Consider the following 19,073-nt stretch of genomic DNA (forward strand, 5'->3'; position numbering starts at 1 on the left):
GCGAGCTTATTTCGGAATTATACATAACATATAAATATACCTATATTTCATGTATGTGTGATTTGCATGGGTGATTTGTGCCGTGTCAAACTATTAAATTAAGTGCTTAGTAGCATAAAACAATTATGTGCGGGATTGTGTTGTCAAGGCGATAGAAAACTAATGGCTGCCGTTTCACCCAAGTTAGTGTAAACATCACACGGCAGAGAGAGGACACATAAACAGTGAGTTTCACAGGATTTGAAATCAGTGGCATTCTCAGAATGGGACTTATGAAAGTGTTGTACATTTATTAAAAAGTTCAATACTTATTCCAGGGACGTGAAAACAAGGTAAAGCCACATTTGACCTTTGCTATCTTGGCACCATTTCAATGATTTTATGTTTCCGTATCAAACAAGAGATCAAATCATCAATACTAACGAGACTAGGTTTTATTAATCCCAATATGTTTTTCTCAAATGTCGATGTGAACATTGTTCATAATAACGAATTTATAAATAAGTAAAATCTTGTATAAATGCGGTCCTATGGCTGTACAGTCAAGATGCAGAGTCATGTCTTGACTGTATTGGATTGCATCGCGGCTCTCGGCTAGTATAAGTCACAGACGTGGAGAAATTGGTTGAAGTTTTACAAACTTTGACCTGCTATGCACTGATAAATATTTTTGAGAGTGAAAGACAATTCTTCGTGTTACTCTTGATGACTGCCCATGATGCTTCACTGACAAGATTTTCTTTGCAGGTCCCTGTATATCCTTACAGAATACCGGATACATAGCAACCATATTGCTTAATGTCACGTTACCCGAACCCTAAACCTTGCCCTAACCGGAACCCAAACCCTAAACCTTACCCTAACCCTAATTTTATAACCCTTGCCCTAACCGGAACCCTAAACCTTATGCTAACCCTAACGCTAACCCGAACCCTAAACCTTACCCTAAACATTACCCTAACCCTAATGTTATAACCCTTGCCCTGAACCTTACCCTTACCTTGCCCTAACCCTAAACCTTGGGTTAGGAAGGTATCCGGTATTCTGTAATCTTACCATATCCTTTTGTTGTTGGTTTTCAGATTTCAATTATCGGATGAACAATTGTAAAAATGCCACTAACATTTTAAAGAAAATTTCATCTTAAACAAAAGCTATCATTCAAGTTTTTACAATGTCTGTGTGACTGTGACAACCCACTTTATTATTGTGAGAGTAAAAAGTGACAACTGAAAACATATGTTTGAAAACAATAATCCTTTCTGGTTATGACATATCACTGAGTAAATTTCATTAAAAATGAGTATAACATCACTATAATCTTATATTTCTGTTGTTCAAGGTATGGCGGCCATTTTGCCGCCTATAAAAGGGGCTGTCCCAACCCCCAAGGGTCAGCAACAAAGTGAGTATTTGCCAAGCCCACCACGAAGTGGTAAAGCATCTGGTCGGCTAGTATCCCTTAAACATGGAAACAAAGAACAGCGCATGCTTGAACGTCGTATGCAGTTAAGAGCAGGACAGCCTTCACTAAATAAACAGGAAACATCAGTGTAAGTGGTTTTATTAGCATTTCTAGAAAAATCATGGAATAAGAAAATGAATGGCAATTATTTCTATAGAATTCTTAAACATTTGCCTGTGCATATGTGCTTTGGGAGTTGTCTTATATGATGATCTTGGACAAATGTTAAGTTGATAATTGTGATTTTTATAAATAAAATAATGGTTAAGTTTACATTTGATTCATTTTATCGCTTGACACAAAAGTTAAACAAGCGATTATTTATGGAAGTATATTTTGAAAAAGTATAAGGAAGATGTTTGAGCCATAGGTGTTTTGTCTTTTACATCTTTCTCTTAGTATTCTCATGCTTTTCTTTTTCTTCAGATATCGCAACACTTACAAACATAACTTATGTCTGGACATGTTGGAGGAAGGATTCCATATGTCCTTCCGAGAACTGTTTGCTCTGATAAAGCAACAGGAAGACGACCGTCAGAATGCTGGCCCAGAGTCACTCATGTGGTCACAGGTGATGCTCAAAGATGAACATGAAAAACTTGACATGCTGAAAATAAACCTTACAAATTCAGAAGCTGCAGAAAGGAAAGGTGTGTGGCATATTTTCTCTTCAAGAACTGACCATTATTTATGTTATGTTTTGCCATTATTGTAACATATGTTATATTTGGGATTACACTTTCAGAGTACTTTTCTGAGTTGAGCCCCATCTGGGATTCGAACTGACACCCTCAGAGTCAGGCTCCTAATCGCCAGCACTCAGGGTGTGAGTTCGAATCCCGGATGGGGCTCAATTCAGGAAAGTACTATAATTTGTACTTTACTAAATAAGTGTAATCCCAAATATAACATATGTACATTTGACCCCTTTCTTAATGGCATTGTGTAGTTATTGCCATTATTGTTATGGTGTGAGCAGTTTTAATCTTGTCAGTCTTGCACTCTTAACTAGGGGTGAAACACCGTATACCGAGGTATTAGCTGTATTTTGCCTTGGGTTCAGTATACAGTAATGCAATCCAAACATTTGGTCATTTTATTAATCTTTTTAAACCTTTTCTAAAATATCTAGAAATTGAATAATTTTGTCAAATTCTTTCTAAGTTTGACCCTTGTCAGTTTTCTGCATTATGATCCTATCTCATAGCCTAAACCAAAACGGTCCGAACCAAAGGCCTGGTACAGTGTAGTACAGCAATATGTACCGTACTGTGGTAAGAGCGTACTGTTTCAACCCTACTTTTAACACTTATATGTCTTCCTTCCAGGTATAAAACAGATAACGCTGCTCAAATATTATTACCTACTTTTTTCATTAAAGCTCACCAGATTCTGTCTTCTAAACTGAAACAATCTTGCTGGAAATATTTGAAAAAGATGTACACAGCAAACATATTATTACAAAATATAACCATGTTTTTTTCCCTATAGGTATCTATGCGGATGTGTACAAAGCCCGCTACCAGCTAGCTCAGTTCTTTTCTTCAACTGGTGATAAATGGTTGGCAGATCATTTCTTCCTGACATGTCTGCAGACCAGCACTATGGTGGAAGATGATGGAGGTCGTACGAGGGCTGAAGCATTCTGCAACATGGGACTGGCGCTGGAAGAAAGTGGTATGAGATGTCTTCTAGAAAGTGTTGTATAATCAGTTATATCAATCAATATGGAGGCGACACCATTTCGATCTTACAGTTTCTGGACTTTTAGCTGACCAGATATTAACTGATCACTCAGCATAGTCAGAACACTTCCGATAGTCATGTAACTCTCACTCCAGCAAAATCTTTGATAGCTGAGGATGATTTTCTGTGATTTGTCTAGGTTGATAGACTAAGCATTCATTGTCTTTGACAGGGGAGTACTTGGATGCATCAGAACATCTGGAGGCCTACCATGCTCTGTCGTCAGAGAACCACGGCTGGACGAAAGAAGATGATGCTCTGACTTTCTACACTGATGCATGCGTTAACTTGTATCGTATTTACACCACCATTGGACGACGCGTCGAGGACAATGACCCAGAAGCTGCACTAGATCTTCTCTTGAAGGCCCTCAACATGGCCAAAGACAGTGAGTGATGTTGTACATGTATCTTCAAACATAAAAGATTGCTTTCTCTTTAAAAACTGTATTCTTATTCCATTTTTTCCCCTCCTCTGAGTCCCCCTCTGAGTGTCCATCACCCAGTTACATCCCAGTTATTTGTGCCTGGATCCACTGTTCATGAGTTCAAATACCAGGTTGTCTTGATGATGAACCTCTGTTAGTGCCACACCTTTAGGTTTCACCAATGGCAAACATCTGCAGTCTGCATTATATATGATGTATTGATTGGCACTATTGAGGACATGCCATGATGTAACAGAAGTACTGATGAAATTGCTTTAAACCCAACTCACTCACTCATGCTCCATGTGCAAAATACACATCATATTGGAAAGCAGATGTAAATTCATCATCATCATCACTCACTCACTCACTCATGCTGACTCCTTTCCATTATGGGGTTGATGGGGTAGCCTAGTGGTTAAAGCGTTCATTCGTCATGCCGAAGACGAGTTCGATTAACCACATGGGTACAATGTGTGAAGCTTTGATTAACCACATGGGTACAATGTGTGAAGCCCATTTCTGGTGTCCCCCAGCATGATGTTGCTGGAATATTGGTAAAAGCCGCATAAAACCAAACTCACTCACACACTCTTTCCATTAGGTGAAGACAAGCATCTGGAGGGTGAGGCTGCCTACACTCTTGGCCTTGCATATGAGCGAGCTGGTGATGGAGAAACAGCACTGTTGGTAAGTCACAGTTAACAAAGTTAAAATATATATTCTTTTGTAAAATTCATCAATGAGACATGATTTTTTCAAATGTAAAACAGATCAATTGTTTTCATATGTTGTTTTGAACACAAGTCAGAAAGAGTTCCTTTCCGTTTCCCCACTTCTTTCTTCTGCAGATTAACAGGGTAACGCTAACCTGGTTTTACCATATACATTATAATTATTTTTTAGGTTTTCTAGTTATTTTTGTGAGTTCTCTAGTAATTGTTGTGTTAGGTTTTGTTAATAATTTTAGTATATATTAATTTATAAATATTATTTGGGATGGTGGAACGGGAGGAGCTCTTACCCACAAGTCCAATACCAGCTTTTGAATCTGATATTCAGATTTTTATCTTCTTGTCTGTGAACTTATTGAAATGTTTTACAGAGAAAACACTGTTCTGTAATGCATTTGTTGCATGAGTGTATTATCCATAAAATCAACTGTAATAGTTATTCTACAGTAGCCAATACATTTCATCAGATCTTCAATTATTCCAATATGTGTGTCATTGCAGCATCTCAACAGCTTCCTGCGTACATGTCGTCAAGCTGAAGACCACGAAGGCATTGGGAGGGCTTGTGATGCTATTGCTAAAGCTTATGCAAGGTAAGAAATACACCATTGGCATCCCTGATAGTATTTTATTATGTAACACAAGGATTTCCACTGCATTCATTTGCAACGATTTCCAACGCATGCAATAGAAGACTAGCCTGAAACATGGTAGAATAACAATGTAAGATAACAATCAATAATTGCACGATTCACATCACATTTTATAGATATATTTTAGACGTTGCTTACATATAATAGATATGCAATGTTATATGTGAGGTAAAATTGGGTTTAACGTCGTGCTTGAGAATATTTCGCTCATATGACGACGTGCATGTGTGTGTATGTGTATGTGCGGCTGCTTGTACTAGCCCAGACTTAAGCTGGTTTTATAGTGCTAGCCCACTGAGATACCATGCCACAGTGAAGTATGAATACCCCACTCAAGCACATTATACTGACTCCGAGCCGAGCAGTCCTTGTTGTACCCATTAATGCCGAGCGCCAGGCAGGGACCAACAAGTACCATATTTTAACGTCTTTTGGTATGACTCGTCCGGGGATCGAACCCGCGACCTTCCGCTCTCAGGGCGGACGCTCTAACCACTACACCACAGAGGCGGTGCAATATTATATGTAGATTTACTTAGTATTACTACATAATAACTTAATTAACTTAACCCAATAGATAATTAAATACACACACAGGTAAATGTATGTATATATAAATCATGAATACTGTCATAACCATGAGAACTTCACAGATACATATAAATTAATATACCCATGGTAACACACATTACTTTATCGTGCACATGAATGATACACATTATTACTTATGCTACATAGCATAGATGATGTAAACATTAAACATGTGATAGATATTACATAATACACAATGATAGATATAAGTGAAACAAAATGACAACATACCAGGTTGGTATGAGTCCTGAGTTGCTGCATACAAAGCATAGGCAACACAGCCGGTGTCTACGTCATCTTCAAGATGGATAAATAATGTATGCAGATAATGATATGTACAACAAATGATTAAAAGAGTAACTACAGTAAAAGCTACATACAACCACATCTAACTGCACATACATCCACACACGCATTCATTTATGGTAGGGATAATAATGGTAGTAGCAATAATGTTTTAATATAATAGGAATATGGAAGGTAAGATTATTGCTTAATATTATACTAAGATGAAATATAAATATAATTATATAATATAGCACTCACACAACTCACTGTACTGTGAGTCAAAACGTAACCTTAACCTAACTCACTATACTGTGAGCTAGAACCATAAACGAAAGCAGTATTATAACTGGGGGTGACTATTGAGGGGGGAAACAACTAGTGCGATAGCGATAGTCTATTGCGACCAACTATTGCAATAGTTTTTTCTCCTTGAATTGTCTTATTTGAGGTCATTTCCCAAATGAATGTATAGTTTATGTGAAATTAAAACAAGTTGAAGTAGTTTCAGTCTCTTTTAATAACTAACAAGAAACTTGAAACCCAGACCAAGTAAACAGTTAAAACAAACTCAATGAAGCTGCGCGTCTGCCCCCAAACATCCTGTATTTTGCGCTGCGCATTTATCAACGAATGTCAATTACTAAACTATCAATAGTCACACATGCTATAGATGCATCGATAGTTTTTCGTTTCTACCATCGAGTAATTGCCATCGGACATTCAACAATTGCAATCCATCGATAGTTCGATGCATCGTTACAGCTGTAAATTGGGAGTTATAATCTTCAATGATAGCAATAACATATCTCACTATACTGTGAGTTACGAGTACCACCACATATAATATTCACACATAATAGATAATGGATACTGAAATTAATCATACTTTTAACTATAGCCGATATAACTACCAACTATTAAATTACACACACAAAACCACAATAAATAATATATACACAAGACTAGAGATTACTAACCTTAGATATATGAAACACAGTCCAGATCACCATTATCTCGATCCTAAAGAATATCAAAACAACATGTGCAATGACAACCACATATGATACTGACCAAGAGACCAGCTGAAATTAACCTTTTAAATACCTTATGCTACGCTTGGATGAACACAGAACAATAGAACCTACACACTAGCCTAATCAAGGGGCATGCTTTGGAAGGGATTACAGTGAGAAAAGCATGCAGTGCAAATTAGTAGTGCTGAAATTGACAACACTTAAGATTAGATTGATGTTTAGAGGGCTAATGTTGAGTTTTGAGTATAAAATAATTGATAAAATGGTTAGATTTAGTATATTTAATGAGATTGTATATTTCATCAAAATATGACAACCAACTTTAAAAGGTTCACATGTTTATTCACAAAACTACATACAACACAAAGTTAACCCTGCAACATAATAAAACAATCATAAACTTTAAAAATTGGTGCCTGTTTTTATTGACATGCAAGTTCAATAATGTTGCATTTTCTGGTACATTATAAAAAACAGGTGTTCACTCATATAAGTTTTATGTTTTAAGTTATAAATTTGCTAGAATACCTGGTGTTATATGGAGTTTGTTTGTTCTTCCAGACAGGGCAAAGTTGATGACAGCATTGAGTACCTGAAGCAGTTTGTGGACACAGCTGAACAGAGTGGTCAAGAAGCTGCATTCAGTAAAGCATGTCACAATCTTGGCAGTGTCTTCAACTCACTGGTCAGTTGCCTTCTGGAATGGTTCGGTTGTTGTTGTCTAACGCCGCACTCAGCAATATTCCTGCTATATGACGGCAGTCTGTAAATAATCAAGTCTGGAACAGACAATCAAGTGATCAACATGATGAGCATTGATCTAATATTGAATTGGGATGCGATTACATGTGTCGACCAAGTCAGTGAGCCTGACCACCTGAATTTGAAATGGTAATTCTGAGCATATAGCTGAACAGCTGACAAAATTGGGGATTGGAAGTATAGACTGTGTAACAATGCATTTTTCATCACCAGGCTCAGATCATGCATGTGTTATTGTATTGTATCATTGTGAATTATTGTTCATCCTATCAACCACTGATTTTACTGATTTTTCAGGCATCATTATAAAACTGACATATTGGTGACTGTTGTAAAATTTTGTTTTCTTCCAAATACTACCATTTATTGGTTGGTTTAAATTAGGCTTTTGATGTCAGAGTTATCCCCCTTTGTACTGTGATGCTCACTTAACTGCATTTTGATGATTATCATGGTGTTATTGTCTCTTGGTTAGTCATTTATCATTAATGAACTAACACAGAAAAATTGCACCGTTTTACATTGTCAAAAACATTTTAATCCAAATTATTTGTGGATAATCATGGTTACATATTCTGACCAGTTGCGTCAATTCTGAAAAGTGTGCTGCAGTGTGAATTTGCTGTGCATAGTTGCATTCATCTAAGGTATGTGAGATATCACCCTGATATTGTTCAAAGCAGTGTTATCCCATTAACTCAGACATAAATAGTTCTGATTTCTAACTACAGGGTCGTTACGATGAGGCAAGCGAGTACTTCAGCAAGGCCTACAACATATCCCGCTCTATGGGTGAAGCCAGTGCTATCCATGTGAACAGGGTGCAGTATGGCATCTCACTTGCCCACCGGATGATGGCACGCTTTGCTAAACATGTAGAGGAGGGGGATCGGCAGTGTATGGAGAGACTGACAGAGTGGAAGAGCGCCCGAGCTGATGACTTCGACAAACCTATGGTAGATCCAAGTAAGTATTATCACATAAAATGTACCTCACCTGTGAACTTGCATGGGGAATAATGCCCCGCTTCTTAACTATTAAGCTTGCATTTTAATGACGGGTAAGATAAAGATCAGTGATAGATCATTACTAGGGCTGATACAATGCACTCTTGTATTTGGTGAATTAACCATAATCTTTCATAAATTCAATTTGTTACTGATCATTTGAATTGAATATTCATGAATTTTTAAATTCTTTTAAAAAGAGTGTTTTTTCTTGAATTTGGGTGTTATTGATATCCAAGTTAGGCAGGGTAATAGTCAACATTTATATATATTTACTTTGACAGTAATGTGGTCACATGTCATTGCCACGGTCTCTGACCACAGAGCATGGTTGGCCTCCAGATGTTCTGTTGCATCCAAGCACACCCCTGTCAAAGACAATGAATGCATTAGAACATATTCGCCTCTTAGTGGATTCATTGCAGCCTGGGTCGTGGGAGTAGCCTAATGGTTAAAGCGTTTGCTCATCATGCCAAAGAACCAGGTTCAGGGTACAATGTGTGAAGCCCATTTCTGGTATCCCCTGCCGTGGTATTCCTGGAATATTGTTGAAAGCGACTTAAAACTCACTCACTCACTCATTGCAGCCCTAATTATTACTGTACTGTATCCTCCAGATGCTAAGGCTGCTGCTGAGGCTGTGAAACTGCCTCCTGTAGACGTTGCAGAAGAGGAGGAGGGAGACAAGAACCAGTCATCTCTGGAGGAGGAGGAGGAAGCTGGGGAGGCACAACAAGAAGGGGAGCTACAACCTGAGGGGGAGAACAAGGAACTGACACAAACAAGCACCCTCACCACAACCACAGAAGACACTCAGAGCCTGGCAGAGTAGCTCAGGCTCCACATACTGTGATTGGAAGGGACTGTATTCAGTGTTCCAAAACAAGAGATGGTGATTACAAGTGATAGCATTTAATTATGTGCCCCAAACATCTAAAATCTGGGGAATTTTTATATCTTTAAAGGGAAACTACAAAAAAGCATGTTCATATGTATTTTCTTTTTTAAAGACATTTTAAAAATATTGCTGCATTAAAGTTATATGATCCAGAAATCGAAACCAGTCCACAAGACAGGAACAACTTGCAGGCTGACCCTGAGGCTATTGTTGTTTTCTGGCGACAAACATGTTTCTTATCAACACATGATCAATATGCACCAAAATGTTGTAAGCTGTTGTTGCAAATGGAACACAAGTTTGAATATTCGGTATGTCTAATTCTGAACACCAAATCTGTTCTTGAAGTCATTCCTGGGCACTACGTACATTCTGTGATATAAGCATAGCCTTGGCTGATAGATGTCACCATATAGAGTTCCAAAGTATTTTGTACATAGCTTTACTTGATTCCGTCCGGGTATACACTTGTTACGTTGTGTCTTACTTTTCTTCCGTATATATATATTGTCTTGGCATCACCAGCCATCTGTTTGTCTTTTCTGTAAGTAAGGATGTCTGATGCTGTGATTTACATAACAGTGACAACCTCAATACCAGATAACCATTAATTGTCCAATAAAACCTGTGTTATTGATATCTAGATTTGTTGTTTGTTGTTATTGTTTTTGATATGTTGACTTGTAGACATAATACTAATAGGTACTAGGGCTGTGTATTGCAGGGGTGGAAATAACTTTAAAATTGCTAGTGTACTCCGGTAAAGTGGCACAGGTAAAATCACTTGCCCTGATAATTTTTCCACTATACCGTCCGTTTTCTTGTTGATTTTTTAATAAACAACATAATTAACATTGGAAATCAACTGGACACCGGTACAGTGTGATATACAAATTTGCTTGCCCGACAGAAAAAACACTGGACTCGGACGTCGGGCAATGGGTTATTTCCACCCCTGGTATTGGCAAATAAATTGTATTGCAATTATTGCGATTCTGGTACCTGTATTCCGATACATATTGCGATATATTCGGAGCTTCAGTGTTTGACATTGATTGTACATGCAGAGCCTATTTTCAACATACCAAAGCCCTAAAAATAAATGTTATGGTTGTGATAACAGAAATCTCGAATTCTGAGATCTTTGTTCATGCTATCAACCACTGGTATGTGCAGGGTGCTGTTGTTCAAAGCAATCCCAGCACTGAGGTGATCATTACTCACACACTCCTAAACACAGAGTAACAACAATCACAACTCTCAGATTGTTCTGTAACAAAATGTAAAACAGCACCCTGGCTTACCGTTTATACCTAACCTTGTATAGTTTCATTATTGTTGACTGTGGTGTAAAACAACATTCATTTATGTATTGGAAGCTTGACATAGGCCTCCTTAACGTTCCAAGAACAACATTAGAATAGGAGATGAAGATAAAGCTTTATTTGATCCTTTGGCATTCTTATTCCATTTCCGATACAGGCAAGATATCAACTTCACAAAATCATCAACATCAGTAAATATCACATGAGAGAAGACAACATAGAGTTCCTCTAAAACATACATGTAAATCACAGTAACTCCAATATTAAAGTATGCTTTGTATATTTGTGAAAATATAGATCTGTGTACACATGTTCACCACTATATTCATATTTACTTTGTACAGGTAGTCTTGTAGTATTGATTAAACTCAGCATGTAAATGTTCAAATCTCTCTCTAAATATTCCAGTTGATGAGACTTTCCCTGAAATTATTCACAGATACCATGATCAAGGATGAATGTTTAGGTTTTATTTGTTTCATCTGACTTAATTATTTTATCCATTAAATCTTCAGTACTTGACATTTATTTTTTGACACAGGACAAGAAAGAAGTATGATTAGTCATTATCGTGTACATAGATAATATTTGAATATAGGTAGTGATTATGATAAATACCAGTATCTGATGCTTTATGCTATCAATGTATTCAGAAACGTTTGTTTTTTTGTGTGTCAAAAAGGCTTAGGTTAGATGTTAAAGAAAAAGCATTCTTCAAATTAAAAGCATAGATAGTAAACTTTTACATGATACCAGCATGCATCCCACATTAATCTTAATTACCAATCCAAATCCACTAAACTATGTTCCCAGTTGTGCTATTATAGGTTTTCAGCCGAAATCATATAGTGCATGTGAAACCTATTTCTGGTGTCCCCCCGCCGTGATATTGCATGAATATTGCTAAAAGCGGTGTAAAACTAAACTCGATCACTCATTACTTTAGTGCATGCGACCGAGTGTTAACAAACAATAGTGTCAAAATCAAAGTAAAAGAATAAGGGATGTTGTGTATTCTGATTCAAGCCACTCTGCAGTCTGCAGGTGGTGCTGAAACAGGGTTACGTTGTTCAGGTTTCATGGTGTCCAGAACCTGCCCAATGTCTCCATTCTTGGCCTCGATGAGCTGGGTCAGCCAACCACCTTCATTCTTGAAGCCCATGGCCAGCATCTGTTGCAGAGCCTCTCGGATACGGGGATCTGATGGGAGGGGGGCATCCTCTGTGTTCAGTCCAGATGGATGGCTTGTTGATGAGTTTGCGGGCATGGAGCCAGCTTCAGAAGTGTTGGGGTTGGCAGTGGTCTCTGTCTGACCTTCAGCGCCGGGGAAGTGGGGGTGGGGATATGCTGGGAAGTGGTGGGGTGGGAAATGGACCGGCATGTGGGGGTGTGGAGGGTGTCCTGGAACCAGATGGTGTCCTGGAGCATGGGGATGTGGTGGGTGTCCGGGGAAGTGGTGGTGTGGAGGGTGTCCAGGGAAAGGTGGTGGAGGGGGATGTCCGGGGAAGTTGGGATGAGGCTGATGATGCATGAAGGGGGGTGGCATGTGTCCTGGGTGGGTGTAGCCTGGTTGGCTTTGACCTTGGAATGGGTGGAGGCCGAATCCTGGAGGGTAGCCAGGTTGGGTTCCAGCTCCAGGCTGACCATCAACCACATCTGTTCTGGTGTGGGCAGTTGTCAGAAGTGTCCAGTCCTCACTTGTAGTGGGGCTGGTTGTCTCCTCCTCCTTGAACTGTGTCGCTTCTTCTGGCTTTTCTCCAGCACCAGGGGCTTGAGAGCTTGAAGAGGAGGAGGTGGCAGAGGCAGAGATGGTGACGGAAGAGGAAGATTGTCCATTCCGTGCTTCATTAGTTTCTTCCGGACCATCAACATTCAGGTTCATATCATCTTCCCCAGTCTTTGTTATTTTCAGATGGACTGCACCACCTAGAACAGAAAAGATTATATATTTGTCTTTAAAAATGAGAGAGTTAGCCTAATCTCTTTTGGGAACATTTTTTTCATCTTGATAGGAAGGTAAGCCCAAATGACACAGCTCTTGGTGGTTTCAGGCTTATAGGAAACATTCTCAGGACCAATCTTCATTTTACACCTGCGATCATAAGTTTCTGTCACATCTAAGAGACACATATCTTCACAGTGAATTGCTGCTAAAGAGTGTTTGATCGTCTGATCAGTTTTCCATTTGAGAAATGACAGGCATGTTATGACATTCGTATATGAACAATTTCCGTTTCAAAATGCATCAGGTATATGAACGAAACTTACTAGAATTATCAAAGACAGCTGCCATGTCCTCGTCCATGTGAGCTAGAATCTCTTCCTCGGTTATCTCCCCTTCCTTTCTTTCTCCACCTGCGGCGGGAGAAACACCTTCATTTTGGCGTCGGCTTTGCCAGCGTCTCATGAAACGCTGCATCCACCGTCGCACATGGGGTGGAATAAATGCCTGCAGAAACAACGTCATATTAGTGAGTGAGTGAGTTGAAATTTAAGGTCACATGAATACAACTTCAAAAGTAATACTTCGTATTTACCAATTAACACTAGTTTTATGTATATATGTTAAGTAATCACACATGTAGTATAATATGTCTTTTGGCCGACACCCGTGAAGGTCCGGGTTAAAACTGATCTTCAGTAACCCATACTTGTCTAAGAGGCGACTAACGGGATCGGGTGGTCAGGCTCACTGACTGGGTTGACACATGTCATCGTATCCCAGTTGCGTAAATCGATGTTCATGCTGTTGATCCCTGGATTGTCTGGTCCAGACTCGATTATTTACAGACCGCCGCCATATAGCTGGAATATTGCTGAGTGCGGCGTAAAACTAAACTCACTCACTCTTTTGGCCGACGTAATACTTGTGCGTGACATGTACGAACTTGACGCTGTGTGCGTACGTGACGTTGTGTTGAATTAATGTTATATATTATAATAACTAGCATTACCATTATTCTTTTCGGTATTAGAGAACATTTACCAACATATATGGTATACGGTTTTTGATCTTATAAACTTACCCCAGGTTTCAGGTGGTCCCTTGGAGCAACGATTTTCCACATGTCGTGGTGGCTGTGAACGCCATCGGCCTCGCAGCGGGAGCAGATGTCGTAGCTGGTGCAGTCACAACACTTGAAGCGCGCACCGGACACAGTTCCCAAACAAGAGTTGCAGATGACGTTGGGGTGGGTCTGTCCGGGGGTGTGGCGTCGGTCATGGGAAACTGGAAACACAACAAAATATCAATTTTGATGAAATAAATATATGCTAAAAGTCCCTTGTAAAGAAAGACCGTTCCAAAAATAAAGCATGACATCCTTCACGTTTGAATTCACGAAGCTCACGTCATATACTTGCCTTTCATGAGATATCACATACTATTAAGTGAGCGAGTAAATTATAATTTACGACGCTTTTAGCAATATAACGTGATATCACCATAGGAGAAACCAGAAATAGGATTCACACATTATATCCTTGTCGAAAACAGAACTCGGGCTTTTGGCGTGACCAAGGAACGCTTTAACCACAAGGCTACCCCACCAATCCATATAAGTACAATGTCTTTGCTAGATATTAGATGACACGTACTTAATACAAAACATCTTACATGCCAACAGTAATAGTTACTGTGCTAGTTAATAGTTGTCTTAAGAGGCGGGGGCGGTGGGGAAGCCTAGTGGTTAGAGCGTTGGCTCGTCACGACAAAGACCCGGGTTCGAATCCCCACATGGGTACAATGTGTGAAGCCCATTTCTGGTGTCCCCCGCCGTGATGTTCCTGGAATATTGCTAAAAGTGGCGTAATACCAAACTCAGTCAGTCAGTCTTAAGAGGCGACTAACGGGATCAGGTGGTCGGGTTCGCTGAATTGGTTGACACAGGTCACCTTATCCCAATTGTGTAGACCGGTGTTCGCGTCGTTGATCACTGGATTGTCTGGTCCAGACTCAATTATTTACAGACCACCGTCATATAGCTGGAATATTGCTTAGTGCGACGTAAAACTCAACTCACTCACATCCCAATTGCGTAGACCGGTGTTCATGTTGTTGATCACTGGATTGTCTGGTCCTGACTCAATTGTTTACAGACTGCCGCCAAATAGCTGGAATATTGTTAAGTGCGGCGTTACACAACAAACAAATATCACGGAAAACAAATAGTTGCTCCCTTACCGTTAATGTGGACACGGAGGACTCCATCTGTTACAGTGCTGACGGCGTCTTGCAGCTCCCTGTCAGTTGAGAAGGTCACGAGGTCTCCATCTCTGTCTGCAACACAGAAACATGAACATATACTAACATGTTCCGCAATATACCAGTACATCAGTTCCTAGCTTTGCACCAAGGCTGTACTGATTACTAAGCCCAAGCATGTATAGGAATTCTAACCTTTAAAGAGGCAAGTCAAGAGGACCCCAGTCTGTTATTTATGTTATTAATTATCATTTAAATGATTAATTATGACACTAGAAACTTACGCAAGGACCCCAGTCTGTTATTCATAAATTTCTTTTAGAAATTGTCATTTAAACTATTAATTATTACCTAAGAGACCTGTGTAAGTCTAATCAGTTCCGTATTTACTGTTATGCATGTCTGTTGCTCTGGATATATATAAGATGATTAACTTCGTGATATATCGACATAGTCATAAGTATAGTTTATAATGACAAATAAACTTTTACATTACACCTCTGTGGACTGTTAACCTACACCTGCTATCTACAACGACAAAATATCCAAAAGCTGCTCCACATGAGGGATTCAAAATATATTTAATTTCTAAAACTTGGATGATTTGTTAAACCTCCCGTATCACAGCATGTTACACATTTTGTAATATCTGCCGGGATTTCATTATTTCGAGTTGCGGTGGGATAGTCTAGTGGTTTAAGCGTTCGCTCGTCACGCCGTAAAAGACCTGGGTTCGATTCCCCGCATATATAGGTACAATGTGTGAAGCCCATTTCTGGTGTCCCCCGTCGTGATGTTGCTGGAATATTGCAAGGAGCGGCGTAAAACCTCACTCACTCCACGGGGGCTTGTATTGCTGAATATAACACGTACTTATCTATATGTAAAAGGCTATGAGTAAAGCACTGTTGGACCTAGCTAGGACGTATTATTTTCAGCAATACAAGCCCCTGTGACTCACTCAATATATATATACAAAAGTCGGGATGATAAGATGAGATCTATCAATGTCCTCTTCCTCTGCATTGAATATATTAACGACACGTATACCTAAATCATATACGTGACAGCTAGTCACTTTCCAAATATAACTCGGGTCTCGGTGACCGCGCGTGAGCGGATTGATTCTTAAAGAACAGCTTGTCTCCAAGCGATCGTGTCGATACTAACGGCGCAGTAAACGTTTCTAAAGGTCAAGGGCGCCTTCGATTATTCAAAAAAAAAAAAAATATATCATGATTCACTGAATCAAGCACCTGATTCTCTTACCAGGAAGCGCGTGCCATTTTTGTGTGAGATATATATGTGCACTGAATTTCAAGGATTCTGTTTTGACATTATATACCTGCAGTGAATAAGAGCTTATAACAATATAATGCAAATATTTCATGACTCGCCCTATCCGGTTATATATACCGATTTACCATATGCTTCTCTACAATATAATCCTTTCAGTTTATCCTTGAACATTGCCTTCATGACTTGTGCAATTTGTTATTCTTAATCTCCAGCTGGCCTCGTCCAATGATGTGCTACCTGTGATGAGTTACCTGTGATGTGCTAACTGTGATGAGTTACCAGTGATGTGTTAACTGTGATGAGTTACCAGTGATGAGTTACCTGTGATGAGTTACCTGTTGTTGTTATCGTTAGTCTCCTGATTGTTACTATATATACTTCTCATCACTTAGATGTAGTCTGTTTTATCTTGATAACAGTGTATGAATCGACATCGAAATGTCCTCTATGCGTCCAGTTCGGTTTATAATGACGAATTTACCAGGATCAATTTCAGGTAAAAGACAGCTCACTGTAATACACAGTACATTTATATCCTCCTCTCTCTCTCTCTCTCTCTCTCTCTCTCTCTCTCTCTCTCTCTCTCTCTCTCTCCTCTCTCTCTCTCTCTCTCTCTCTCTCTCTCTCTCTCACCGTATGCTTCCTTAATTAATCACCAACCTCTAAAATGTCGCTTAAACAATTATACATACCTATACCTATTTGACAGTAGTAACAATAAATGAAAACACCCTATAACACTAATATGAACGTATTCAGTTACATATGTTAATACTACCGCTGGTTACAATGATCTCGTTGTAAAGTTTGCATATTCGTACATGAAGAACAACTCACCTGTCCACTGTAGAGAGAAGTCCTTATTAAGCAGGGAAGGGAACGCTTCCTTTACTCTCTGTCTGGCTAGATTAAAGGAGGTCACATCAGGGGGGACCCCGAACCGTCTGATCTCTGGTTGAGATCCCGGTCCTTTCGACAAGTATCCCTTGATCGTGAGAGCCATCTCTTTATTGTTCGTATCTTGACAATGTCTGTGTTATGATTGACGTGGCGGAGTCCTGCTTTTATATACAATCGTGGTCAGGTTGAAATGACGTCATGGTATAATGTATATTAATAGCAATCGAGGCCGTCCTAGTTATTGAGTCAGCCCACGTGATGATGTGTTATGACGGCCCTTCTCAACTTTGACCTCTGGTATCAACCAGTAGATTGTCGCGAGAGAGATCACGTGCTACCAAGGACGCTTCGAGAGTAAATAAGCGATTAGTCTCATCGGCACACCGTTGGTGACGACTTGGGGAAGTATTGTAAATGTTTTCATGGGTTACAAAACGTGTCTTTTCAAAAAGAGTTTCGTCAGATTACTTTCCAGTTTCCTTTGGAAATACTCAAACAAATATTCATAATCATGACAGAAATAAATTACATTCCAAATAAACCCATAATATAATCTCAATCTGTGAGGCGAGATATCAAATATAACCCAAGTGGATTCGAAAAACTGTCATTCGGTTTCATAATAAATGTGATATGATACATTTTATGAATCACCTGTGTAAATCATTTATATATATTAACGGAATATTGACATGATTTCAATCTCTAAAGGCGGACATTTAATTGTAACCTAAATGCGAGGCAAATATCCAAGATGTGTTTAAATGAATACACGGATCCATTGTACATAAACTCTCTGGTTCCTGGTTTATATTTAAGGGATAAATGCTGTTTGTTGTATAGACCGACATATCATTTCCTGATAAATCCACATTAACAAAGAAATCGTGACTTTTAAGAGGAAGCTGAAAATGGAAAATTACGTCAATCAAATCCGTTTTGGTATCGGTTTTAACTAACACTCCATGGTTATTTAACGTAAATCACGAATGTTTCCAGCAGAACTATTATCGAATGTTCCAGTGAGTTGACATATCGGTATATTACTTTTGATGAACACGTTGTGTATTTTGATGCTCAGATTAACATGTGCATGTTAGTTTTGACGAAATGTCATCTCAACATGCGTCACCATATAAGAGTTGCGTGGTAGTAATCACTGTGCGAAACTGTTTTGCTAGCCAGGCGGGCTAGCTATGCCTGAAAGTTACTAGCTCACAAAATAATTCACCAGCCCGAAATTCGAATGTAGAAACTAAGCAAAAGATTATAAAAGTAGATGAGAGCAAGATATTGTCGTCATGACACGGGTTTTATAATTAAACTGTTAATATAATGAATATTTTTATCAGGCCATACTCTTGCAGTTAAAAGTGTATTATAGAGAGAGTGATATATTTACAAAATGACCCCATGAAAATTCACTATAGCCAGTAGGGCCAGTGATAGTCTGTCGTACAGACCCTGAAGCAAATATATCCAAGAAAGCCCACGCAAGTCTAGAAAATGTGGCAAGTCTAGGTTTCCTCAGCTTCTGAAAATGAAGACTGACTGACTGAGTTTAGTTTTACGCCGCTTTTACCAATATTCCAGCAATATCACGGCGGGGGACACCAGAAATGGGCTTAACACATTGTGCCCATGTGGGGAATCGAACCCAGGTCTTCGGCGTGAGCCAACGCTTTAACCGCTAGGCTACCCCACCGCCCCTGAAAATGAAGAAAGTCTCAGGGCTCCTTT

General features: G+C 39.2%; 2 protein-coding genes across 2 annotated transcripts in view; one reads left to right on the forward strand and one right to left on the reverse strand.

Moving 5' to 3' along the window:
- The first annotated feature begins 146 nt into the window (after positions 1–146).
- On the forward strand, positions 147–10,248 carry LOC124277411 (tetratricopeptide repeat protein 29-like). Its single transcript, XM_046713108.1, has 10 exons — positions 147–224; positions 1,343–1,553; positions 1,892–2,115; positions 2,957–3,142; positions 3,384–3,599; positions 4,243–4,328; positions 4,874–4,965; positions 7,500–7,623; positions 8,432–8,666; positions 9,325–10,248. Exons 2-10 carry the CDS (start codon positions 1,345–1,347, stop codon positions 9,537–9,539), a joined length of 1,587 nt encoding a protein of 528 aa, XP_046569064.1. The 5' UTR covers positions 147–224; positions 1,343–1,344; the 3' UTR covers positions 9,540–10,248.
- Positions 10,249–11,033: 785 nt separating this feature from the next.
- LOC124277440 overlaps positions 11,034–19,073 on the reverse strand; it is a 43,550-nt gene continuing 35,510 nt past the window's right edge. Inside the window, exons 12-16 of the mRNA XM_046713138.1 lie at positions 17,271–17,470; positions 15,114–15,209; positions 13,957–14,159; positions 13,199–13,379; positions 11,034–12,856 (exon numbers count right to left, since the gene is read on the reverse strand). Of these exons, the coding sequence (XP_046569094.1) occupies positions 11,952–12,856; positions 13,199–13,379; positions 13,957–14,159; positions 15,114–15,209; positions 17,271–17,470 (1,585 nt within the window). The 3' untranslated portion in view covers positions 11,034–11,951. The remainder of the gene's footprint in view (positions 12,857–13,198; positions 13,380–13,956; positions 14,160–15,113; positions 15,210–17,270; positions 17,471–19,073) is intronic.

This window comes from Haliotis rubra, unplaced genomic scaffold, assembly GCF_003918875.1.
Source record: "Haliotis rubra isolate DU_JTF1 unplaced genomic scaffold, ASM391887v1 Scf221, whole genome shotgun sequence".
Lineage (NCBI taxonomy): Eukaryota > Metazoa > Mollusca > Gastropoda > Lepetellida > Haliotidae > Haliotis > Haliotis rubra.